General features: G+C 37.5%; 1 protein-coding gene across 1 annotated transcript in view; it reads right to left on the reverse strand.

Moving 5' to 3' along the window:
* Window positions 1–21,054, reverse strand: part of CPB2 (carboxypeptidase B2) — a 71,675-nt gene extending 50,621 nt beyond the window's left edge. Inside the window, exon 1 of the mRNA XM_036250329.1 lies at window positions 20,981–21,054. Within this exon, the coding sequence (XP_036106222.1) occupies window positions 20,981–21,054 (74 nt within the window). The remainder of the gene's footprint in view (window positions 1–20,980) is intronic.
* Between the last annotated feature and the right edge of the window lie 473 nt (window positions 21,055–21,527).

Here is a 21,527-nt window from a genome sequence, read left to right on the forward strand (position 1 = left end):
TTAATTTCATAAGACAGTGTTAAATTATTTCTCAAACATTTTGCATCCATTTGCATTCTCACAGCAGTGGAAAAGATATCGCTCCTCCTTCTTGCTAACACTGATGCTGTCTGACTTTAACTTTTCCAGCCTAATGGATGTGAAATGGAATGTTCTTGTGATTTTAATTTTTAATTAATTAATTAATTTTTGTTACAGATGTTTCTCCTTTTCCCTCCATTGATACCCTCCTCCCCACTCCCGTCCCCACCTTTCACAGAATTGTTGTCTATGTCCAGTTATTATGCTTATATGCCCATAAATTCTTTGGATTATCTCTTCCCGCCCTCTCCACCCTCCTCCTCTAAGGTTTGTCAGTTTGATCCCTACTTCCATGTCTCAGGGTCTATTTTGTTCATCCGCTTATTTTGTTCATTATAGTCCACAAATAAGTGTGATCACGTGATACTTGTCTTTCCTTGATTGTCTTATTTAACTTTCTATACTAATGAAACATAGTTATTTTCAGTAGATTATTTTTGTGGTAATTGGCTAGTATAATTTCTTCCTATAATCTAGGTACTAAACCCTTTTCAGCTATGTGTATTGAAAACATCTTCTGCTAGTTTGTCTTTTTTTCTCTTTTTGATGTATTTTTATCCATCATTTTCTTATGGATTTGTTTTTTTGTGTGCGTTAAAAACTCTTTCCCGATACCTGGGTCATATTCTCTATATTTATTTTGTCTTTCTCATTTAAATTTTAAATCCATTTGAAAGTTATTTGTTTGAGTGCAATGTATAGAAGGAATTCAGTTCTTTTTTTACTCTTAGCATCATTTATTGTTAATATTTTCCCCAGGGATCAGCCATGTCAATTTTGCCTTACATAAGTTTACATACTTTTTACAGAGACAATGCTGGTTCATGAAACCATTCCTTCTTCCTGGGCAAACACAAAAAACTGCATTTCCTAGCCTCTCATGTGGTTCCATAGAAACCATGTCCCTGAGTTCTCGACAGTGGCAATGTATGTGGGAGTGGTATGTCTCAATTAAGAGCAGGTGGGCGTCTTCAGTGCTTATGTTCCCTCTCATCTTGTGGCTAGAAGCAAAAAATCCCAAGATACGGAGTTGCCAAATGGAAGCAACCCAGATCTCCAGGTTGTAGGAGAGCACCAGGGAGAGCCTTGTGACCTTCAACAAGTGGTGATATAAATGAGAAATAAACCTTTGTTGTGGCAAATAAAATTCTTTCAGGGTGAACTAGTTATTATAGCATAATCAAGGATTACCCTCACTGATACAGTGTGGTCTCTTTCTTGGCTTTTTATTATGTTCAATTGTTTTACTTGTCTATCCTTGTGCCAATACCACTCATCTTTGAGACTAAAGCCTCGTATTAAATCTAAACATCCTATAAGATGCTCCAGCTTCTCCTCTTTCCTGCCTAGTTCTTTTTAAGATTCTCTAGGTTTAATCCTTTGTGTTTCCCCATACATTTTAAAAATCAGCTTGTCATGTTTCATGAAAATTTTGGATTTTGATTAGAATTTTATTAAATTATATATAAATCAACAACTTAGGTAAGACTGACATCCTAATGATCCTGAGCCTGTTTATCAGTAAATACAGTAGATTTGTCTGCAGATTTAGGCCTTCTTTAATAGCCGTCAAAAAAGTTTTATAATTTTATCCATAAAGATATTGCACATTTTTTATTACATTTATTCTAGCATATTTTTTTCTTTTGTAAATGGTAACTTTTAATAGCCAATTCTTTATTAGAGATTTTTCTTGTTTCTTGAGGTAGGCCTGTAAGGCTATGAGCTTCCCTCTCAGGACTGCTTTCACTGTGTTGCATTGATTTTGGGTTGTGTGTTCACTTTCATTTATTTCTAGGAAGATTTCTATTTCTTTCTTGAGCTCCTTGGTAACCCATTCATTGTTTAATAACATGCTATTTAGCCTCCATGTGTTTGAATGTTTTTGAGTATTTTTATCGTAATTGATTTCTCTTTTCATGCCATTGTGATCTGAGAAGATGTTTGATATGATTTCATTCTTAAACTTATACTTATTTTGTGTTCTAACATGTAGTCTATCTTTGAGAATGTTCTATGTGCACTTCAAAAGAGTGTATATCCTGTAGCTTTGGGATGAAGTATTCTGTAAATGTCAATTAAATCTATATGATCTAGTATGTCATTTAAGGACACTGTTTCCTTGATGTGTTTTTGTCTGGAAGATCTATCCAGTGATGTCAGTGGGGTGTTCAAGTCCCCTACTCTGACTGTGTGGCTGTCTATCTCTCCCTTAAAATCCTCCAAGAGTTTTTTTATGTATTTAGGTGCTCCTATAATCAGGTACGTACATGTTTACCAGGGTTATATCCTCTTGTTGTATAGATTTCTTTAGTGTTATGTAGTGGTTTTCTTTGTTTCTTGTTATAGCCTTTGCTTTGCCATCTATTTTGTCAGACATAAGTATTGCTACCTCTGCTTTTTTTCATTTTCATTTGCATGGAAAATTTTTTTCCATCCCTTCAGTTTCATCCTGCGTGAGTCTTTTGTTCTAAGGTAGTCTCTTATAGACAGCATATATATGGGTCACTTTTAAGAATGTATCCCAAGAATCCCAAAACACTAATCAGAAAGAATATATGCACCCCTATTTACAGTGCTATTTACAATAGCTAAGATCTGGAAACAGCCCAAGTGCCCATTAGTAGATGAATGGATAAAAAAGCTGTGGTACATTTACACAGCGGAATACTATGCAGCTATAAAAAGAAGGATCTCTTACCCTTTGAGGCAGCATGGTGGGATCTGGAGAGTATTATGCTAAGCAAAATAGGCCAGTCAAAGAAAGACAAATATCACATGATTTCACTTACATGTGGAATCTAATTAACAAAATAAACTGATGAACCAGAAGCATGAAAACATAGAACACATTGACAAATCTCAGAGGAAAGGGGGTAGTGGGGCAGGAAGAGATCAACCAAAGAACTTATATTCATATATGCTTTGCCCATGGATGTAGACAATAGGGCACTGAAGGCCTGGGTGGGGCAAAAACCAGGTGGAGGGGGGCAATGGGGAATATCTGCAATACTCCCAAGAATAAAGATTAAAAAAACAAAAACAGTCCATTCTTCCTGAAGTGTAAGAGTGATATTGATTTTCTATCCAGCTCCATTGGCAATTTTGATTATTTTAATGAAGATATCTTCGGGTTTCTTCCTTTGCAAGCAATCGTTACAAATGCACATGCTAAGTTTTGCTTCTTTCAATTCTTTTTTTTTTTAATTAATTAATTTTTGTTATAGATGTTTCTCCTTTTTCCCCCGACAGACACCCTCCTCCCTATTCCATACCCTTGCCCCCACAAGCATTGTTGTCTACGTCCATTGGTTACGTATACATGCAAATAAGTTCTGTGGTATAACTCTTCCTTGCTCCCATGACCCTCTTGTGAGGTTTGCCAGTCTCTAGACACATCCATGTCTCTGGGTCCATTCTATTTATCATTTTGTTCATTATACTCTACAAATAAGTGAGATCATGTGATATTTGTTTTTCTCTGATTGGTTTAATTCACTTAGCATAATACTCTCCAGGTCCTTCTATGTCATCTCAAAGGATATAAGATCTTTCTTTCTTACAGATGCATAGTGTTCCATTGTGTATATGTACCATGGCTTTTTTATTTATTCATCTATTGATGGACACTTGGGCTGCTTTCAGATCTTAGCTATTGTAAATAGTACTGCTATGAACATAGGGGTACATATATTCTTTCTGATTGGTGTTTCAGGCTTCTTACAATATATTCCTAGGAGTGGGATCACTGGGTCAAATGGCAGTTCAATTTCTAATTTTTTGAGGAAACACCATATTGTTTTCCATAGTGTCTGCTCCAGTCTGCATTCCCACCAGTAGTGTACTAGAGTCCCCTTTTCTCCACACTCTTGCCAACACTTGTTTGATGATTTGTTGATAGTAGCCATTCTGACAGGTGTGAGGTGACACCTCATTGTTGTTTTAATTTGCATCTCTCTGATGATTAATAGAATTGAGGATTTTTTCATATGTCTCTTGGCCATTTCTATGTCCTGTTTGGAGAGGTGTCTATTTAGTTCCTCTGCCCAATTTTTAACTGGGTTCTTTGTCTTCCTTTTGTTGAGTTGTATGAACACTCTATATATGTGGGAAAATGACCCCTTATCTGATGTATCATTGGCAATTATGCTCTCCCATATAGTGGGTTCCCTTTCCATTTTGATGGTTGTTTCTGTTGCTGTGCAGAAGCTTTCTAGTTTGATGTCCCATGTGTTTATTTTTTCTTTTGTTTCTCTTGACTTAGGCATTGTATCAGTGAAAATTCTGCTACATAAGATGTCTGAAATTTTGTTGCCTACATTTTCTTCTAGGATTTTTATGGATTCACTGTTTTCCAGTTTTTAAATTTATTTTCTTTTTGCTTCTCTGATTGGGCAATTTTTTTCTAACCTATATTTTATTATTAATTAATTAATTAATTAATTATTTGTTTACATTTGTTACAGATGTTTCTCCTTTTTCCTCAGTTGACACCCTCCTCCCTCTCCCTGCCTGTGCTGTCCCCAGCCTTGATGTCTATGTCCATTGGTTATGCATACATGCATATAAGTTCTGTGGTTTATCTCTTGCCCCAACCCCTCTTTTGGGGATTGACAGTCTGTACCCTACTTCCCCATCTCTGGGATTACCCTGTACTTCAGACTGTTATGTTCATTATATTCCACAAATAAGTGAGATCATATGATATTGTTTTTCTCTGCTTGGCTTGTTTCTTTTAGGATAATACTTTTCAGGTAATTCCATGTCATCTCAAAGGATAAGAGCTCTTTTTTTTTCTTACAGCTACATAATACTCCATTGTGTATATGCACCACGGCTTTTTTATCCATTCGTCTACTCATGAACATTTAGGCTATTTCCAGATCTTAGCTATTATAAATAGTTTTGCTATAAAAAATGGGGTTACAACTATTCTTTCTGATTGGTGTTTCAGGCTTCTTAGGGTATCTTCCCAGAAGTGGGATCACTGGATCAAATGGCAATTCAATTTTTAATTTTTTGAGGTAACACCATAGTGTTTTACACAGTGGCTGCACCAGTCTGCCTTCCCACCAGCAGTGCACTAGAGTCCCCTTTTCTCTACACCCTTGCCAACGCTTGTTTGTTGATGATTTGTTGATGGCAGCCATTCTAAGAGGTGTAAGGTGATACCTCATTGTAGTTTTAATTTGCATCTCTCTGATGATTAGTGATGTTGAGCATTTCTTCATATGTCTCTTAGCCATTTGAATGTCCTGTTTGGAAAGGTGTCTATTCAACTCTTCTGCCCATTTTTTTTTTTTTTATTGGGTTCTTTGTCTTCCTTTTGTTGAGTTGTATGAGTACTCTCTATATTTTGAAACTTAAACCCTTATCTGATATATCGTTGGCAATGATGTTCTCCCATACAGTGGGTTGCCTTTCCATTTTGATGATTGTATTGTTTGCTGTGCAGAAGCTTTTGAGTTTGATGTAGTCCCATGTGTTCATTTTTCCCTTTGTTTCTATTGCCTTAAGTAATACATTAGTGAAAATTCTGTTGCATATGATGTCTGGAATTTTGTTGCCTGCATTTTCTTCTAGGATTTTTATGAATTCATGAGTCACATTTAAGTCTTTTATCCATTTTGAGTATTCTTGTGTATGGTGTAAGTTGATGGTCTAGTTTCAGTTTTTTGCATGTAGCTTTCCAATTTTCCCAACACCATTTATTAAAGAGGCTGCCTTTACTCCATTGTATGCTCTTGTCATGTTTGTCAAATATTAATTGAGCATAATGTTTTGGGTCCATTTCTGAATTCTTTGTTCTATTCCATTGGTCTATGTGTCTGTTCTTGTGCCAGTACCAGGCTGTTTTGATTACAGTAGCTTTGTAGTATAACCTGATATCCGGTATTGTGATCTCACCTACTTTGTCCTTTTTCAAGATTGCTGTGGCTATCCGGGGTCTTTTTTGGTTTTATATAAATTTTTGAAGTATTTGTTCTAGTTCTGTGAGGTATGTTGTTGATATTTTGATGGGGTTTGCATTGAATCTATAGATTGGTTTCCATAGAATGGACATTTTAATGATGTTAATATTTCCAATCCATGAACAAGGTATGTGCTTCTACTTTTTTACATCTTCTTTTATTTATTTTTTCAATGTACTGTAGTTTTCTGTGGATAGGTGTTTTATTTTTTGGTGAAGTTTATTTTTAGTTATATTAATTTTTTTTTTTTGCTGTGATGGTAAATGGGATTGTTTTTTTTTTAGTTTCTTTCCTTGTGACTTCATCATTGGAGTACAAAAATGCCATCGATTTCTTTACATTAATTTTGTATCCTGCTACATTGCCAAATTTATTTATTAGGTCTAGTTGATTTTTGATGGAGTCTTTGGGATTTACTACATATAGTATCATGTCATCTGTGAATAATGACAGTTTCATTTCCTCCTTTCCAATTTGGGTCCCCTTTATTTTTTCTTCCTGTGGCTAAGACTTCCAGTACTATGTTAAATACGAGTGGTGAAAGTGGGCATTCTTGTCTTGTTCCTGTTCTTTAGGGAAATGCTTCTAATTTTTGCCCATTGAGTATGATGTTGGCTGTAGGTTTTTTCATATATGGCCTTTATTATATCGAGATGTGATCTCTCTATTCCCAGATTGCTGAGCGTTTTTTGTCAGAAATGGGTGCTGGATTTTGTCGAATGCTTTTTCAGCGTCTATTGGTATGATTATATGAGTTTTATCTTTCATTTTGTTTATGTGGTGTATCACATTTATTGATTTGTGAATATTGTACCAGCATTGCATCCCTGGGATGAATCCCACTTGGTCACGGTGAATAATTTTTTTGATGTATTGCTGGATTTGATTTGCTAGTATTTTCTTCAGGATTTTGGCATCTATGTTATCAAGGATGTTGGCCTGTAGTTTTCTTTCTTTGTAGTGTCTTTTTCTGGTTTTGGAATTAGAATTATGCTGGCCTCATAAAACAAGTTTGGAAGTCTTCCTTCTTCTTGAATTTTTTGAAATAGTTTGAGGAGAATGGGTGTTAGTTCTTTTTTGAATGTTCGATAAAACTCCCACGTGAAGCCATCCAAGTCTGGGCTTTTGTTTGCTGGAAGAGTCTTGATTACCTCTTCAATTTCTTTCGTTGTTATTGGTCTGTTCAAGTTTTCTATCTCTTCCCGGTCCAGTTTTGGGAGACTGTGTGTTTCTAGAAATTTGTCCATTTTGCTTAGATTGTCGATTTTGTTGCCATAAAATTGTTCATAGTAGTTGTTAACGATCTTTTGTATTTCTGTGGTGTCAGTTGTTACTTCTCCTCTTTCATTTCTGATTTTGTGTATTTGGGTTCTGTCCCTTAGTTTCTTGGTGAGTCTAGCTAAGGGTCCATCAATCTTGTTTATCTTTTCAAAAAACCAGCTTTTTTTCATTGATGCTTTGAATTGTTTTTTTTGGACTCTATGTCATTTATTTCTGCTCTGATCCTTGTACTTTCTCTGGGGTTTCTTTACTTTTTGTTTACAATTTAGTTCTTTAAGTGGTGAGGTTAGATAGTCTGTAATATATTTTCCTTGTTTCTTGATGTAGGCCTGTAGTGCTATGAACTTCCCTCACAGAACTGCTTTCGCTGTATCCCATAGATTTTGTGTTGTTGTGTGTTCATTTTCATTGGTTTCCAGGAAGTTTTTAATTATTTCTTTGATCTCTTTGGTAACCCATTGATTGTTTAATAACATGCTATTTAGCCTCCATGTGTTCAAATAGCTTTGCATGTTCTTGTTGCAATTGATTTTTAGTTTTATGCCATTGTGATCTGAGAAGATGCTTGATATGATTTCAATCTTCTTGAATTTGTAGAGACTTAGTTTTTGCCGTAACATGTGGCCTATCTTTGAGAATGTCCCATGTGCACTTGAGAAAAATGTGAATTATGAAGTTTTGGGGTAGATTCTCTGTAGATATCTATAAAGTCCGTTTGGTCTAGTGCTTCATTTAGAGTCTCTGTTTCTTTGCTAATTTTTTGCCTAGAGGATACAGTGATACCTCGGTTCTCGAACATAATTCGTTCCAGGAGGACGGTCGAGAACCGAATTGTTCGAGAACCGAGGTATCACTGTATATCCAGGGATGTCAGTGGGGCGAAGTCCTCTGCTATGATTGTATTGCTATCAATTTCTCCTTTGAAGTGTTTCAGAAGATTCTTAATATATTTTGCTGCTCCTATATTGGGTGCATATATATTTATCAAGGTTATATCTCCCTGTTGGATAGATCCTTTCAATATTATGTAGGGGCCTTCTTTGTCTCTAATGATGGCCTTCATTTTGAAATTTATTTTATCAGATACCTCAACTTTTTTTCCATTTCATTTTCTTGGAAGATTTTTTTTCTATCTCTTCACTTTCAAGCTATGTGAGTCTTTTGTTGTGAGATGGGTCTCTTGTAAACAACGTATAGATGAGTCATGGTTTCTTATCCAATCAGCTGCTCTGTGTCTTTTTATCGGAGCATTCAATTCATTTACATTTAAGGTGATTATTGATATGTACTTATTTATTGCCATTTTTGTTTAGTGTGGTTATATTTTTCTTCCTGATTCTCCTGCTACTTACAGCACTCTTCGTAACATTTCTTGCAGTGCTGCTTTGGTGCTCATGTATTCCCTTAGCCTATTTTTGTCTGGGAAGCTCTTTATTTGACCTTCTATTTTGATTGATAGCCTTGCTGGGTAGAGTAGTCTTGGATTCAGATCCTTGTTTTTTATGACCTTGATTACCTCATTCCATTTCCTTCTGGCCTGTAGTGTTTCTTGTGAGAAGTCAGTTGAGAGCCTTATGGGGTTTCCTTTGTCGGTAACATGTTGCTTATCTCTTGCTGCTTTTAGGATTCTCTCTTTGTCTTTAATTTTTGGCATTTTGATTACTATGTGTCTTGGTGTGGGCTTGTTTGGGTTTTTCTTACTTGGGGCTCTCTGTGCTTCTTGAACTCGAATGCCTTCTTTTGCCTAGAGGGAAGTTTTCTGTCACCATTTCTTCAAATATAGTCTCTAACTTTTGCTCATTTTTTTTCTCCCAGGACTCCTATGATGTGAATGTTGTTACATTTCCTGTTTTCCCTCCGTTCTCTTAAGCTGTCTTCCTGTGTTTTATTTGTTTTTTGTTTTTTTTTTTGGTTCTCTGATTGGTTGATTTTTTTCTACCCTGTCTTCTAATTCACTGATCCAGTCCTCCATTTCCTCTACTCTGCTGTTTAGACCTTTCAATGTGTTCTTAATTTCTGCTATGTCATTCTTCATTTCTTCCTGTTGGTTTTTAATTTCCAACAGGTTGATTTTCAACATTTCTATGCCTTTACTCATGTTGCTCATGCCCTTACACATGCTGTTGAGCTTCTTCAAGGTCATGGCTCTGAACTCTACCTCTGATAACTTGCTTAACTGCATTTATCTCATTCTAGGTAGAGGTTTCTTGTTCTTTCATTTGGGATTTGTATTTTTGTTTCACCATTTTGGCTGTCTCAGTTGGTACTGGAGCCTGCCAAATTTTACCTGTGGGTCTTGGTGTTCTGTTGTTTGTGGCTCCCTCTACTGGGTTTGGATGAGTGAGGGAGGACCCACGTTAAACTCCACTGTCAAATCTTACTTTCCTCGGTAGAGTTGCAAGCCCAGGAATGGTTCATTTATCCTGTAGCTTTTTGCCTGGAGGTTATTGGTACTGGTTACTTGAAGAGCCTTGGGTTTTCAATTGAATGAAAAACTCTCTCAGGTGTTCAGCGTAATGGAATTTCTAGAGGGTGGGGCAGATGCTGGTTGTGAATTGGCCTCAATTTGCATTTCAATGGCCCACCTGTGTGGAGTTGAATGTCTGAGGGTGGGGCTGCCACCTCTCCTCAGAGCTCTTGGAAAGAGTAAGGTGGCTGCCATCCTGCATGGCTGCAACTCTGCAAAAGCTCTGAGTGTCCTCCAAATCCCAAGTGTTCCCACACAGTTTTTGTTTTGTCCATCCTCCCTCTACTGGAGCCCAAGGTGAGTGGCTGTGGCTATTTTAGTGCTCTGTCTCGGTTCTGTGCTGTGGAGTGGGCTTGGGAGTTTAACCCAAGGGCACTGCTCACATCTAAGCCCGCTGCTGTCCGCAGGCTCCCAGCCCCCCTCTCAGGCCTCCACAGTCCTACAGGATCAGTTCAGTGTCCCTGGTTATATAGTCCTCCAAGCTGATTTTCTGTTGCTTTTTCCCAATGATTTGTCTTTATTTCAGTTGTAATTTCAGTTTGGTCCTGGAAGATGGTCTGTGTAGCTTCTATTCACTCCGTCACCATTTTTTCCTGATCACTAAATTGTTAATGATGTTTTCTCAGGGTGATGAAATTTTAGTGTTTGTTTTCTCCCTAATATTATACTTTCCATATTATTTACTTTTTAACCAAAAAGGTATCTTATTGTATTTAGTTTGTAAAAAATACTATTAGAAAGTTACTCTGACTGTGAAAAAGCCACTATCAAGCTTCTCATGATATTGGCGACCCTCTTATGAAGCATGGGCTTCATTGTTTCCAGATGTTCTCTGTGCCCAGGAATGGAGCATAGCCACCCGGTGAATTTTCCATCCTTGTTTTGTATTTTCATTCTAAAATGATGAGATTATGTTGGATTATCTCAATGTTTTTACAATGATCCTTAAAAGTGGAAAGGGGAGACACAGGGAGATTTGATCTATGAAGAGGTCAGAGTGATTCAGTATAAAAAGAACTCGATTTGTCTTTGTTGGCTTTGAGGATGGAGAAAGGGGCCATTATATAAGAACTGAGAGTGGCCTCTAGAAGTTGGAAAAATCAAGTAAATTTATCCTTCCCTAGAGCCTCCAGAAAAAAACACAGCCCTGGCTGACGGCTTGATTTTAGCCCAGTGAGACCCATTTTTAGTTTTTGAGCTACAGAAATGTAAGGTGATAAATTTGTGTTGTGCCACTAATTTGTAGTCATTTGTCACAGCAACAATAGGAAACAAATGTACTCCCCTTGTCATGAGGTTGGGTCAACCCATGCACAATCCATCATAAGAAGGAAGTGGTATATCTAGGATAATCCACAAGCAGGACCAGGACAAAAGTGAGGTGCATGAGCAGGTGGCCCAAATACATCCATTATTATTGCATCCATGCCTCTCTCTAAATTCAACTATATACTTATAGTCACATGACCAGGTCCCTTAAGATGAGATACGGAAGAGTGTGGTAGCCATGGGAATGTACCTGTCAGATCTCCAATTGCAAGAGGTGTAACTGATGGAAGAGTCCAGCTTCTTGTTTGAAATATATTCCTGTATTTGTACTAAGGCTGTATTTCCCACTGGCTGCTCCCAGCTAATGACTGACCATGCTGGGGATACTAAGACAGTTTCATTCCTGAAAGATGGGAGACTCTTTTGATGAATGACATTGGCTCATATTAGCATTGCAAAAACTTTCTTAGAAGTTCAGTGCAATCTAAGACCTTCCATACACCATTTTTTTCCTTTCTCTCCCCTACATAGGGGGTACAACCTGTGTTGTAGTCCCATGGCTCTTTCAATCTCCTCTTGCCTCCTCCCCATCTTTTCCTCTCAAGCATTTTCCTCAACACATCACTTGCATGTCTGATTCCATTTTGGTATCTGCCTTCTGGAGGATCAGAATTAAGTTGAGAAAGAGGAATTTTGACACATGGATGGTCAGCTTTGTATGTGTAGGTGCAAATAAAAATTTGGAGCTATAGCATACTGAATCAGTGTGGCTCTGAGAGAAGGTGGTGAGGAAAGTGCTCTCAGACAGAACTCAGGCAGTGTGTCGCATTGTGCATTTTGTGTGAAAAAGAACTTATACAAAGTTAGAATATTCATGGATTCGTGGGCAGTGGCAAATGGCTTGACTGGTCAAGAATCTGGAAGGAAAAATATTGGTAGGTTAAAGACAAAGAGATTTGAGGAAAATATCTTTGTATGGAACTATGGAAGTAAGAAGAAAGTGTAAGAAAGTTCTTTGTATCACATGGCAATGCCTAACAGGGAGCATACACAATAGAATGGTCATTAAAGATATATAAATAAAATAACCTGATCAGTTAATATCAGCCAGACTCTGTCAAGAGTAACCCTAGTGGCCGGTTTGCCTCAGCAGTTAAAGCATCAACCTGTGTACCAAAGAGTCATGGTTTGATTTCCAGTTAAGGGCACATACCTCAGTTGTGGGTTCAATTCCCAGCCCCAGTCAGGGTCGTGCAGGAAGCAACCAATAGATATGTCTCTCATGTCAATGTTTCTCTCTCTCCCCCACACCTTCTCTCCCTCCCACTCTATCTAAAAAAATCAATGGAAAAATATCTTTGAGTAAAAATCAGAAAAAATATAGTAACCCTAGTACTGGCACAAAGGGCACATAAACAGAATAGTCATGATGGCAGAGATAAAGCTACACATGGTCCACAGCACAGGCTCCTTCTCACCAAGATTTATCTAGCTATTGCTGCTTCCAAATGGCCCACTTCTCAGCAACAGAGACCAGAATTGAGTCCTCTATATGCACAATTTCTCGAGGAAACTAGGCAACCACTTGTGGACAAAGTGACTACACAGGTTGCCTTCCACTCTGAGTCTGGGTTTGCCTCTTTTGCCTGCAAGACCTCAGCCAGTATCACCATACAAGGGCTTACATAGTGTTTGATCCACAAACACAGGATTCCATATAATATTGTATCACATCAAGGGATCCACTTTACAAAGGAGGTGCAGAGACAGGCACATTACCATGGGATCTACTGGGCATATCACATACCACACCACTCAGAAGCTACTAGCCTGATATAGCATTTAGAATAGCTTGCTGAAGGATTAGCTGAGGTGCTAGCTTAGAAAGGGGCAACATCCTCCAGGATACAGTATACACTTTAAATCAATAACATCTAGTGCTATGCCTCCATTAGTTAGAGTACATGGTTCCAGGAACCAAGTTGGAGTGGCTCTGTTTACCATCATTCCAAGTTGACCCACATAGGGAAATTTTACTTTCAATCTACAAACATGGGTTCTGTAAGTTTAAAAGTTCTGGTACTCAGAGGAAAATTTTATCCACAAAGGGATATAGCTAGAGTTTTATTAAACTGAAAGCTTTTGCTGCTACACAGTATTTCAGTCTCCTGGTGCCAAAAGATGATCAGAAATGAGAGGAGTTACCTTGCTGGAAGGGACAATTGATCTTGGTCATCAGGAGGATATTGAGGGCTGAATTCATACAATGAAAGTGGCAGAGAAAAATATGATTGGCATGCAGGTAATAAACTTAGACATTCTGTGATATTCCCTTGTCTAATTTTGATAAATGTTGACAACTGCAGCAGCCCTGGCCCGAGAAGGCATGGTGATTGGGGCCTCAAACCCTTGAGAGCTGAGGGCCTGTGTCATCTCACTATTAGCCACCTAGGCCAGGACAGGTGCTGATGAGGAAAACAGAATGGATGGTAGAAAAGGGAATGATGAATATTGGCTATGCTCTCAAGACTAGCTATAGCTAGGGGGACTGCAGTTAATTCCACTAACGTTCCTTTCGTATGTTTCTTTCATGAAAAGTGACCAACCAGAGTCACAGAGCAAGTGCTCCCAAAGCTTATTTTATGAAGCAGATTGATCTGAGTAGCACAAGGTGTGACTATATAGTAGATGCTAACCAGATACCCATCCAGGAATGCACTCCCATTGCTCCAACTTCTGGAAATGTTGGCAGCTCTCAGCTGAGTTCCTTTCAGGACTTCCCCTGATTGAAGAGGACCATGCTGCCGAGGTGTTGATCCCTCTCAGGTCTAGTCCACATCCAAATAAATATAGGTCATAAAGACACATCCTTTTGCCTCAATTTGGGACAATTCTACAAGGATGACCCAGCTTCAGGGCTTCCTGTAGCCAAGGCCTTTGTTGTGACTGCATCACAACTTAATTTCTCCTCTGTTCAATTTTTTCCTTCATTCCTCTATAAATGTCAATCCTAAGATCACTTTCCAGTATAATTCCTACAATTCCATGGTTCTATTCCTGGTCAGGGCACATGTCTGTGTTGTGGGCTCTGTCCTTAGTGTGGGGCGTGCAGAAGACAGCTGATTGATATTTCTCTCTCACAACAATGTTTCTCTCTCTCTCTCCATTCCTCTCTCTCTATAAAAATCAATAAAAACATATTTTTAAAAATTCTATCCCAGTCTGTTTCTTGGGAAACTAACCCACAACATATACAAATGCCTCCTATGTGAGATAAAGCATGAAAAGCACCATGTGAGTGCTACACAGATACTCTGCTACATGAGTACAGTCAGATGTTATTTTTGTCTGAAGTAGTCAGAGAATGGAGACATTCTGAGATGGATTTTTGAGACAGAGAAAAATAAATGGCATAAAAGAAATAGGTAGTTTTTTGATAAATGAATCAGAGATAAAAATAATATAAGTGCTGATGCAAGGGTAGAAAAACTAAATCACAGACAAGGAATGGCGAATGATCCAGGTGGGCAGAAATACAATGCTTATGTTGAGATGTACAAGGAAATAAAACCACGGTAAATGGGCAGGCTAGGACCTGATTACTGAGGGTCTCAAATGATGGGGGTCAGGATTGTGGCCCTTATTTACAAGGTGGTTAGTCACCATTTTGGGAGTTAGATTAAAAGTATGACAAGCTCAAAGCTCTCTTTGACGAGAAATATAAAAAAGTGGGGATTCGTGTAATTTAATCATTATAATTTTAGAGTGAACTTTCTAACAAGTTAAGCTAATAATGAAATGGGATACTCTAACAAAGCAATGAGTTCGTCATTATTCAGAGGCTGAATTTCAATTTCATGTAAATGAAGTCTTGTGTTAACTAAAAAATAAAATCCTTGGAGCATTTTCCTAAGGTATTTTACACAGGCATCATAAGAAAATGATTAGCAAGAAAGAATTAGGTGTGTATATGGAGAGGGGTGAGCTGTTGTTCTTCTATAAACAATGATTGATTGAGACATTTGAATAATACTTTGGACTCACTTTCAAGTTTCTGATATGAGGTTGTTTGCATTTAAACATGACAAAAGAACTATCAATTTCATAAGAGGAGGCTAAAAAGCAAGAGAGGAAGAGAGAGAGATGTGAGAGAGACACATCGATTGGTTGCCTCCCGCATGTGCCTGACTGGGGTAGAGATCAAACCTGCAACCCAGGTATATGCCCTTGACCGAATCAAACCCTCGACCTTTCTGTGCATGGACCAATACTCTAGCCACTGAGCAACATTGACCTGGGTGGAGTTTTCTAATTTTAATGGAAAGGTGGGGAAAGATTACCCTACTACATAAAGACAAAAAATAGAGACAGTAAAAATATCCTATCTCTAAAGTAATACAGTTACAGGATTTAAGCAGAAACTATTTAAAAATAAAAACAGGCATTAAAAATAGAAAAGTGTAAGCATAGTGAAATAAGTCACTATACACAGAATGTAAACTGAAGCTCAAGAGGATAAATAATAAGTAGCAGATCCAGGGGTGAAACTCAACTCTCCAGAGCTGGAAATATTACTATACCTACCTAACCTTTCCTCTGTTGCTTCCACTCTAAAACCATAATTATATGCATCAAGTTCTGTCCCCTACTGTGGTATACAAGAGAAGATTTCTACTTGCATCTGTCTGAAAGATTATTTTTGAATTTAAAAAGCTGGTGAGATGCCTCTGAACAATGGAACATAGCCCAAGGCTGTAATTGTGTTTTATGCATTACAGCGTTTTAAGTCCACTGGTGCCCTGCTCTTTAAGATAAAAATAATAGTATATCAGTGGAAAGGTAAGTGAAAGAGAAAATAAACTGGTTTCCAGGTGGCAGGTAGTATATGAAATAATCAGAAAAAACATTTCTTGTGTTCTAGAAATAATTCAGAAATTTTCTATCCTCATCACTTCTCTGCTCTTTAATTCCTTTTCCTTTTTTAAAACTATATTTAATTGATTTTATTGGGGTGACATTGGTAAATGAAATTATATAGTTTTCAGGTGTACAATTCTATAGTACATCATCTGTACAATGTATTGTGTATTCACCATTCCAAGTCAAATCTCCTTCCATCATCATTTATCCCCCTATAACCTCTTTTACCTCCTCCCATTCCCTTCCCCTCTGGTAATCACCCTATGAGGTTGATTTTTTTCTGTATCTATGAGGTTGGTTTTTTTTTGCTTAATCCCCTTATCCTTTTCACCCAGCTTAGCAACCCCCTTCCCTCTGACAGTTGTCAGTCTGTTCTCTACCCATGAGTCTGTTTCTATTTTGTTTGTTTATTTTGTTTATTAGACACCACATATAAGTGAAATCATGGTATGACCAGTACGTATATCTTTCTCTGACCGGCTTATTTTACTTAGCATAATGCTCTTCAGGTCAATCCATGCTGTCTCAAAGGGTAAGATTTTCTCCATTTTTTTTGTTTTTTTTTTTAGCTGAAAGTATTCCATTGTGTAAATGTACCATAGTGTTTTTATCTACTTATCTACTAATGGACACGGGCCGCCTCCAAATCTTGGCTAGTGTAAATAATGCTGCAATAAACATAGGGGTGTATATAATCTTTCAAATTAGTGTTTAAGGTTTCTTCAGATAAATCCCCAGAAGTGAAATTGCTGGGTCATTAGCCAGTTCCATTTTTAATTTTTTGAGGTAACTCCATACTACTTTCCACAGTGGCTGCACCAATCTGCATTCCCATTAACAGTGCACAAGGGTTCCCTTTTCTCCACATCCTTGCCAACACTTGTTTTTTGTTGATTTATTGATAATAACCTTTGTGAGTGGTGTGAGATATCTCATTGTGGTTTTAATTTGCATTTTTTGATGATTAGTGATGTTGAGATTTTTTTAAATGTCTACTGGCTACCTATATGTCCTCTTTGGAGAAGTTTCTATTGAGGTCCTTTGCCTATTTTTTAATAGGATTTTTTGTTGTGTTTTAAGTCTTGAGTTTTATAAGTTCTTTGTAAATTTTGAATATTGATCCTTTATCAGATGTATCATTAGTGAATATATTTTCCCATTTAGTGAGTTGGCTTTTCATTTTGTTGATGGTTTCCTTTGCTGTGCAAAATCTTTTAAGTTTGATGTAATCCCATTTGTTTATTTTTTTTTGTTTCCATTGCCCGAAGCAATATATCATAAAAAATATTGCTATGAGAAATGTTCAAGATTTTACTACTTATGTTATCTTCTAGGATTTTTATAACTTTGAGTTTAACATTTAATTCTTCAATCCATTTGAGTTTATTCTTGTGTATGGTATAAGAAGGTAGTCTAGTTTCAGTTTTTTTTTTTTTTTTTCACGTACTTGTCCAATTTTCCCAGCACCATTTATTAAATAAGCTATCTTTACCTCAGTGTATGTTTTTGCCCCTTTGTCAAATACTAACTGACCATAAAAGCATTGGTTTATTTCTGGTCTATTTTGTGGACAGAAACCCCGCTGATTTTCACAGCCAGATGTGATGTGGGTGCTTCTTCCTGACTCTGGTGCTCAGGGCTGGGGACCTCGGCTTGTGTTTGAGACCCCTATGCTTCTCAGGGGGCTAGAACCTCAGGTGCTTATGTGAGCAGGGCCAGCCCTTTTCACATCTCCAACATTTTTACCAGTCTTGATGTGGCTTTCTCTGTAAATCCTTGGTTACAAGATTCTCAGGCCCTGGCTCAGTTGGTTATAGTGTTGCCCCCATATACTAAGGTTGCAGGTTTGATCCCTTGTCAGGGCACATACAAGAATCAACCAATGAATGCATAAATAATTGGAACAACCAATATTTCCTTCTCTCTCCCTTCCTCTCACTCTCTAAAATCAATTTTAAAATACTTCTTTTCAGCTAGTCCACAGTTGGTTATTCAAGGATGATTGTTTTATAATTTAGTTGTAATTCCAGTTTGGTCCTGGGAGGAGGTGAGTGTACCTTCTACCTACTCCACCACTATCTTGGATCCCCCTTTTCCTTTTTTCATTCTTACTACCCCCACCAAACACCCACTTTCTGATTCTAAACAAATAACCTCAGCTTATGGGCTTCACTGAGGTAATCATAGTGCAGTGTAATTATAGGCTCTGTTTACCAGATACTTGCCAGTATTTTAACTGTACTCTTTATTTTGTTTATCCTTTAAAAGCAAGTGAATATGGAGACTCTTGGCAGTGTTGCCATTTTCCTTGGCATATGGTATTTATGCCCTAAAAACATCTTTTGTCCTCATTTCAAGGCATTTCACTGATGAGACTGATCACAATACACCTACAAATCAGCCACTAAAAAATTGCCTGAATGAAAATATTATTAGGAAAATTATTATGACAAGAAAACAATAATAAAGAACTGCTTTAGAAAAAGTCAGGTCATTAGTTCTTTCAAGAAGAAATTATATTCTTGCCCCCAGAAATAATTAATCAAAATCTGTCCCTGTGAATTAAATTAGTGTCCTATTTTAGCCTCAGTAGTTGGCCATTCTGGAAAACAGAATTATTTGATACAAAAAATATATTTTCTCACAGAAAAAAGAGTTTGTAATGTTTTTTTTCTAGTGGAGGTATGGGACAAAGAAATCAGATATGCTTCTCACAAAACATCAGTTTCCCCTCCCCAAACACATAGAGATCACCACCATAGACTCAAAGCATTAAATATTTTTGATATTAATTGGTTAAAATATAGTCATTGTCTCATTTCTCTAAGCACAGGTCTCAGTCAGACTTAAAGTATATGTTGAAGCAAAAATAATCAGAAAAGGCATGATAAAGGAGTTTACTTATTTATTTTTTTACTATTTCTTCCTTTCTGTCTATTTTATTTATTTGCATAACCTTTAGTCTTAGCACACTGTTATATGCTTATTCATTCTGAAGGCACATGATAAAGATTTTGGTATACCTTGCCAACGTCTGTCTTCTCAAGGAGTTTGGTTGACTATATGATCAGATAGCCTTCTGTAGGGGAGCCAACAAAGCTCTGTAACCAGCTGTGAATGCTTGTGCTTGGATGGCACTGAGGCCACATTTAGACCTGCCATAGGTGAGCACCAGGTAACTGGACCTCCAGCCCCGGCCTCTCTCCACCCTGCATTCTAGACTGTCTTCTCTGCAAACTTGCAAATCTGACATCTGTTTAAATTGTCTCTCTTCCAAATTTCTAGGTTTTTTAGAGGCAGTGGTGTGCAACGAAGAGAATGGAAATGAGGCTAAAGTGGGTTTGAACCCAAACTCTACATTTATCATTTGATTTGGGGCAAATGATTTCTTCTTCCTGAGGCTCAGGTTCCTCCTCAGTAAAAAGTCAACAGAGATTTCTAGAGTGTAGAATTGCAGGCATTTAGGAAGGCCACACTTCTAAGTACCTAGCCCGGTGAATGGTACAACACAAGTGCCAGGTAACCACACATTTTCCTCTCTGCCTCTCTGTCAATGATAGTGTCACTGTCTATGGCACCTGGTTGGACCATTGTATCCTCCTTCTCTCTTCCTGACCTTAATTAAAGCCAATCACCAATTTATGAGATACTAGAACCGGCAAGGACCTTAGAAATTGAAATCATAGTCATCTGACTTATTGATCAAACATAGATACATGAGTTACTGATTTTTCTAACAATTTGACTCCAAGTCACCTCAATAACAATAATTATTTGGTAATGAAGTTTGATGCTTGACAACTGACAACCATAAAGAGCAAAAAAGAATCAACCAAGTATAATAAGTTCAGTGATGATGTGGAAACAGCTTCAGGCTTACCAGTAAAGCTCTATTGTATTAAATGCTCTTTGTGATTCAGGAAATGTTTCTAGTAGAGTTTTCTTTGTCCCCAGTATGTCCCATCTTTCTTTGCCATTTACTAGCATGGGGAGAAGAACTATCTCAGAAGTAATTGGAAAAGAAAAGGATCATAGAAGCAAAACAGAGAATAAAATAATTCCAAAAATATATATCAATTTAAAAAACAAGAAAAGCCCTGGCCGGTTTGGCTCAGCGGTTAGAGCGTTGGCCTGCGGTCCAGAGAGACCCGGGTTCGGTTCCCGCTAAGGGCACGTACCTCGGTTGCAGTTTGTCCCCAGCCCTGGTTGGTCGTGCGGGTGACAACCACTCGATGTATCCCTTCACATTGATGTTTCTCTCTCTCTCTCTTCCTCTCTCTCCCTCCCGCTCTGTCTGAACAAAAAATGCAAAAATGTCCTCGGGTGAGGATAAAATAAAAAAAAATAAAAATAAAAAAATAAAAAACAAGAAAACCCTAAACGTTGGCTAGTGAATCAGTTATAATATTACCCACAGCCAGAAACTATTTTCACCACATATAATATCTGCTAGAGAATGTATTCATTTGTGTTCTAAGTGATTTATAGTATAAAATCCTAAAGAAATCACTCTACTAAGTAAAATAAGAATTAGATATGTTCATGTAGTTGTTTTTATAGCACAACCATTTTTCCTTTTCTATTCTGTGCTGAATACTCATGCACAGCCCAGCCTCCTATTTGATACCTCGACTCTCTTCTCCCTCCTATGTTCCATGTACAAGAAGAAAATAAGTGATCTATAGTCAATATATTTTGTATGTGGTAGGGTGTAAGCAATTACTTTTTATAAAATTTCTTTTTCTTTAATCTCTGTAGACCCTGAATATCCATATTATTCAGAGTTCTTCTGATAATGAAACAAGAGCCAGATAAGAAAGAAGACAGTCCCTAGATCTAGTGAGATCCTAATACTAACATGGAGAGTTTCTGAAAGAGCTGACCTTCAAACTTGAACAACTGCTCCTCATTCCAGTGCATTTACTGGATTCTATGTGGGGAAAGCAAGTAAGGAAGTGGCCCACCACCCTCTAGGATTCCATTAGGTTACCTCTGAAATGTGAAGACATGCTGCTCACAGAAGAGGACAGTGGCCAACAGGACTCCAAAGCTATAAAATTTCATTTCAACAGTGATTTGCAGAAAGACAAAATTCTCTGAAAAAAGGGCCCTGATAACTGGTTACGTAATTGGCTTCTTTACACACTGGTTAAAATATAATGGCATGTTTCCTCTCATTTCTGTAATCAATCAACTTAGCTTGCCTTTCTACTCCAAGAAAGAGAGTATGATGAGAGTTGTTATTCTTAGTTGGGACTATCTAGAAAATATTTAACTTCTCAGGGAAGACGAGGCCAAGTCATGTGTCAGGAATGCGGGAACACGTTGGTTTTGTTGGAGAGCCACAGCCAAAGTATTGATTACTGGATCCTAAACCATGCTAAGAGAAGTCTCCACTGGAGTACTAAAAAAAGTCTTCCCTTACCTCTGTCTTTTTCAACATTTTTAACTTAGATGAAAACATAGAAACTGAGTTTCTCAAATTTTTGACATACAAAAATGAGTTGGAGAGATTGTAATGGAGGATTACAGAAACT

Source organism: Molossus molossus, unplaced genomic scaffold, assembly GCF_014108415.1.
Source record: "Molossus molossus isolate mMolMol1 unplaced genomic scaffold, mMolMol1.p scaffold_m16_p_9, whole genome shotgun sequence".
NCBI classification, from domain to species: domain Eukaryota; kingdom Metazoa; phylum Chordata; class Mammalia; order Chiroptera; family Molossidae; genus Molossus; species Molossus molossus.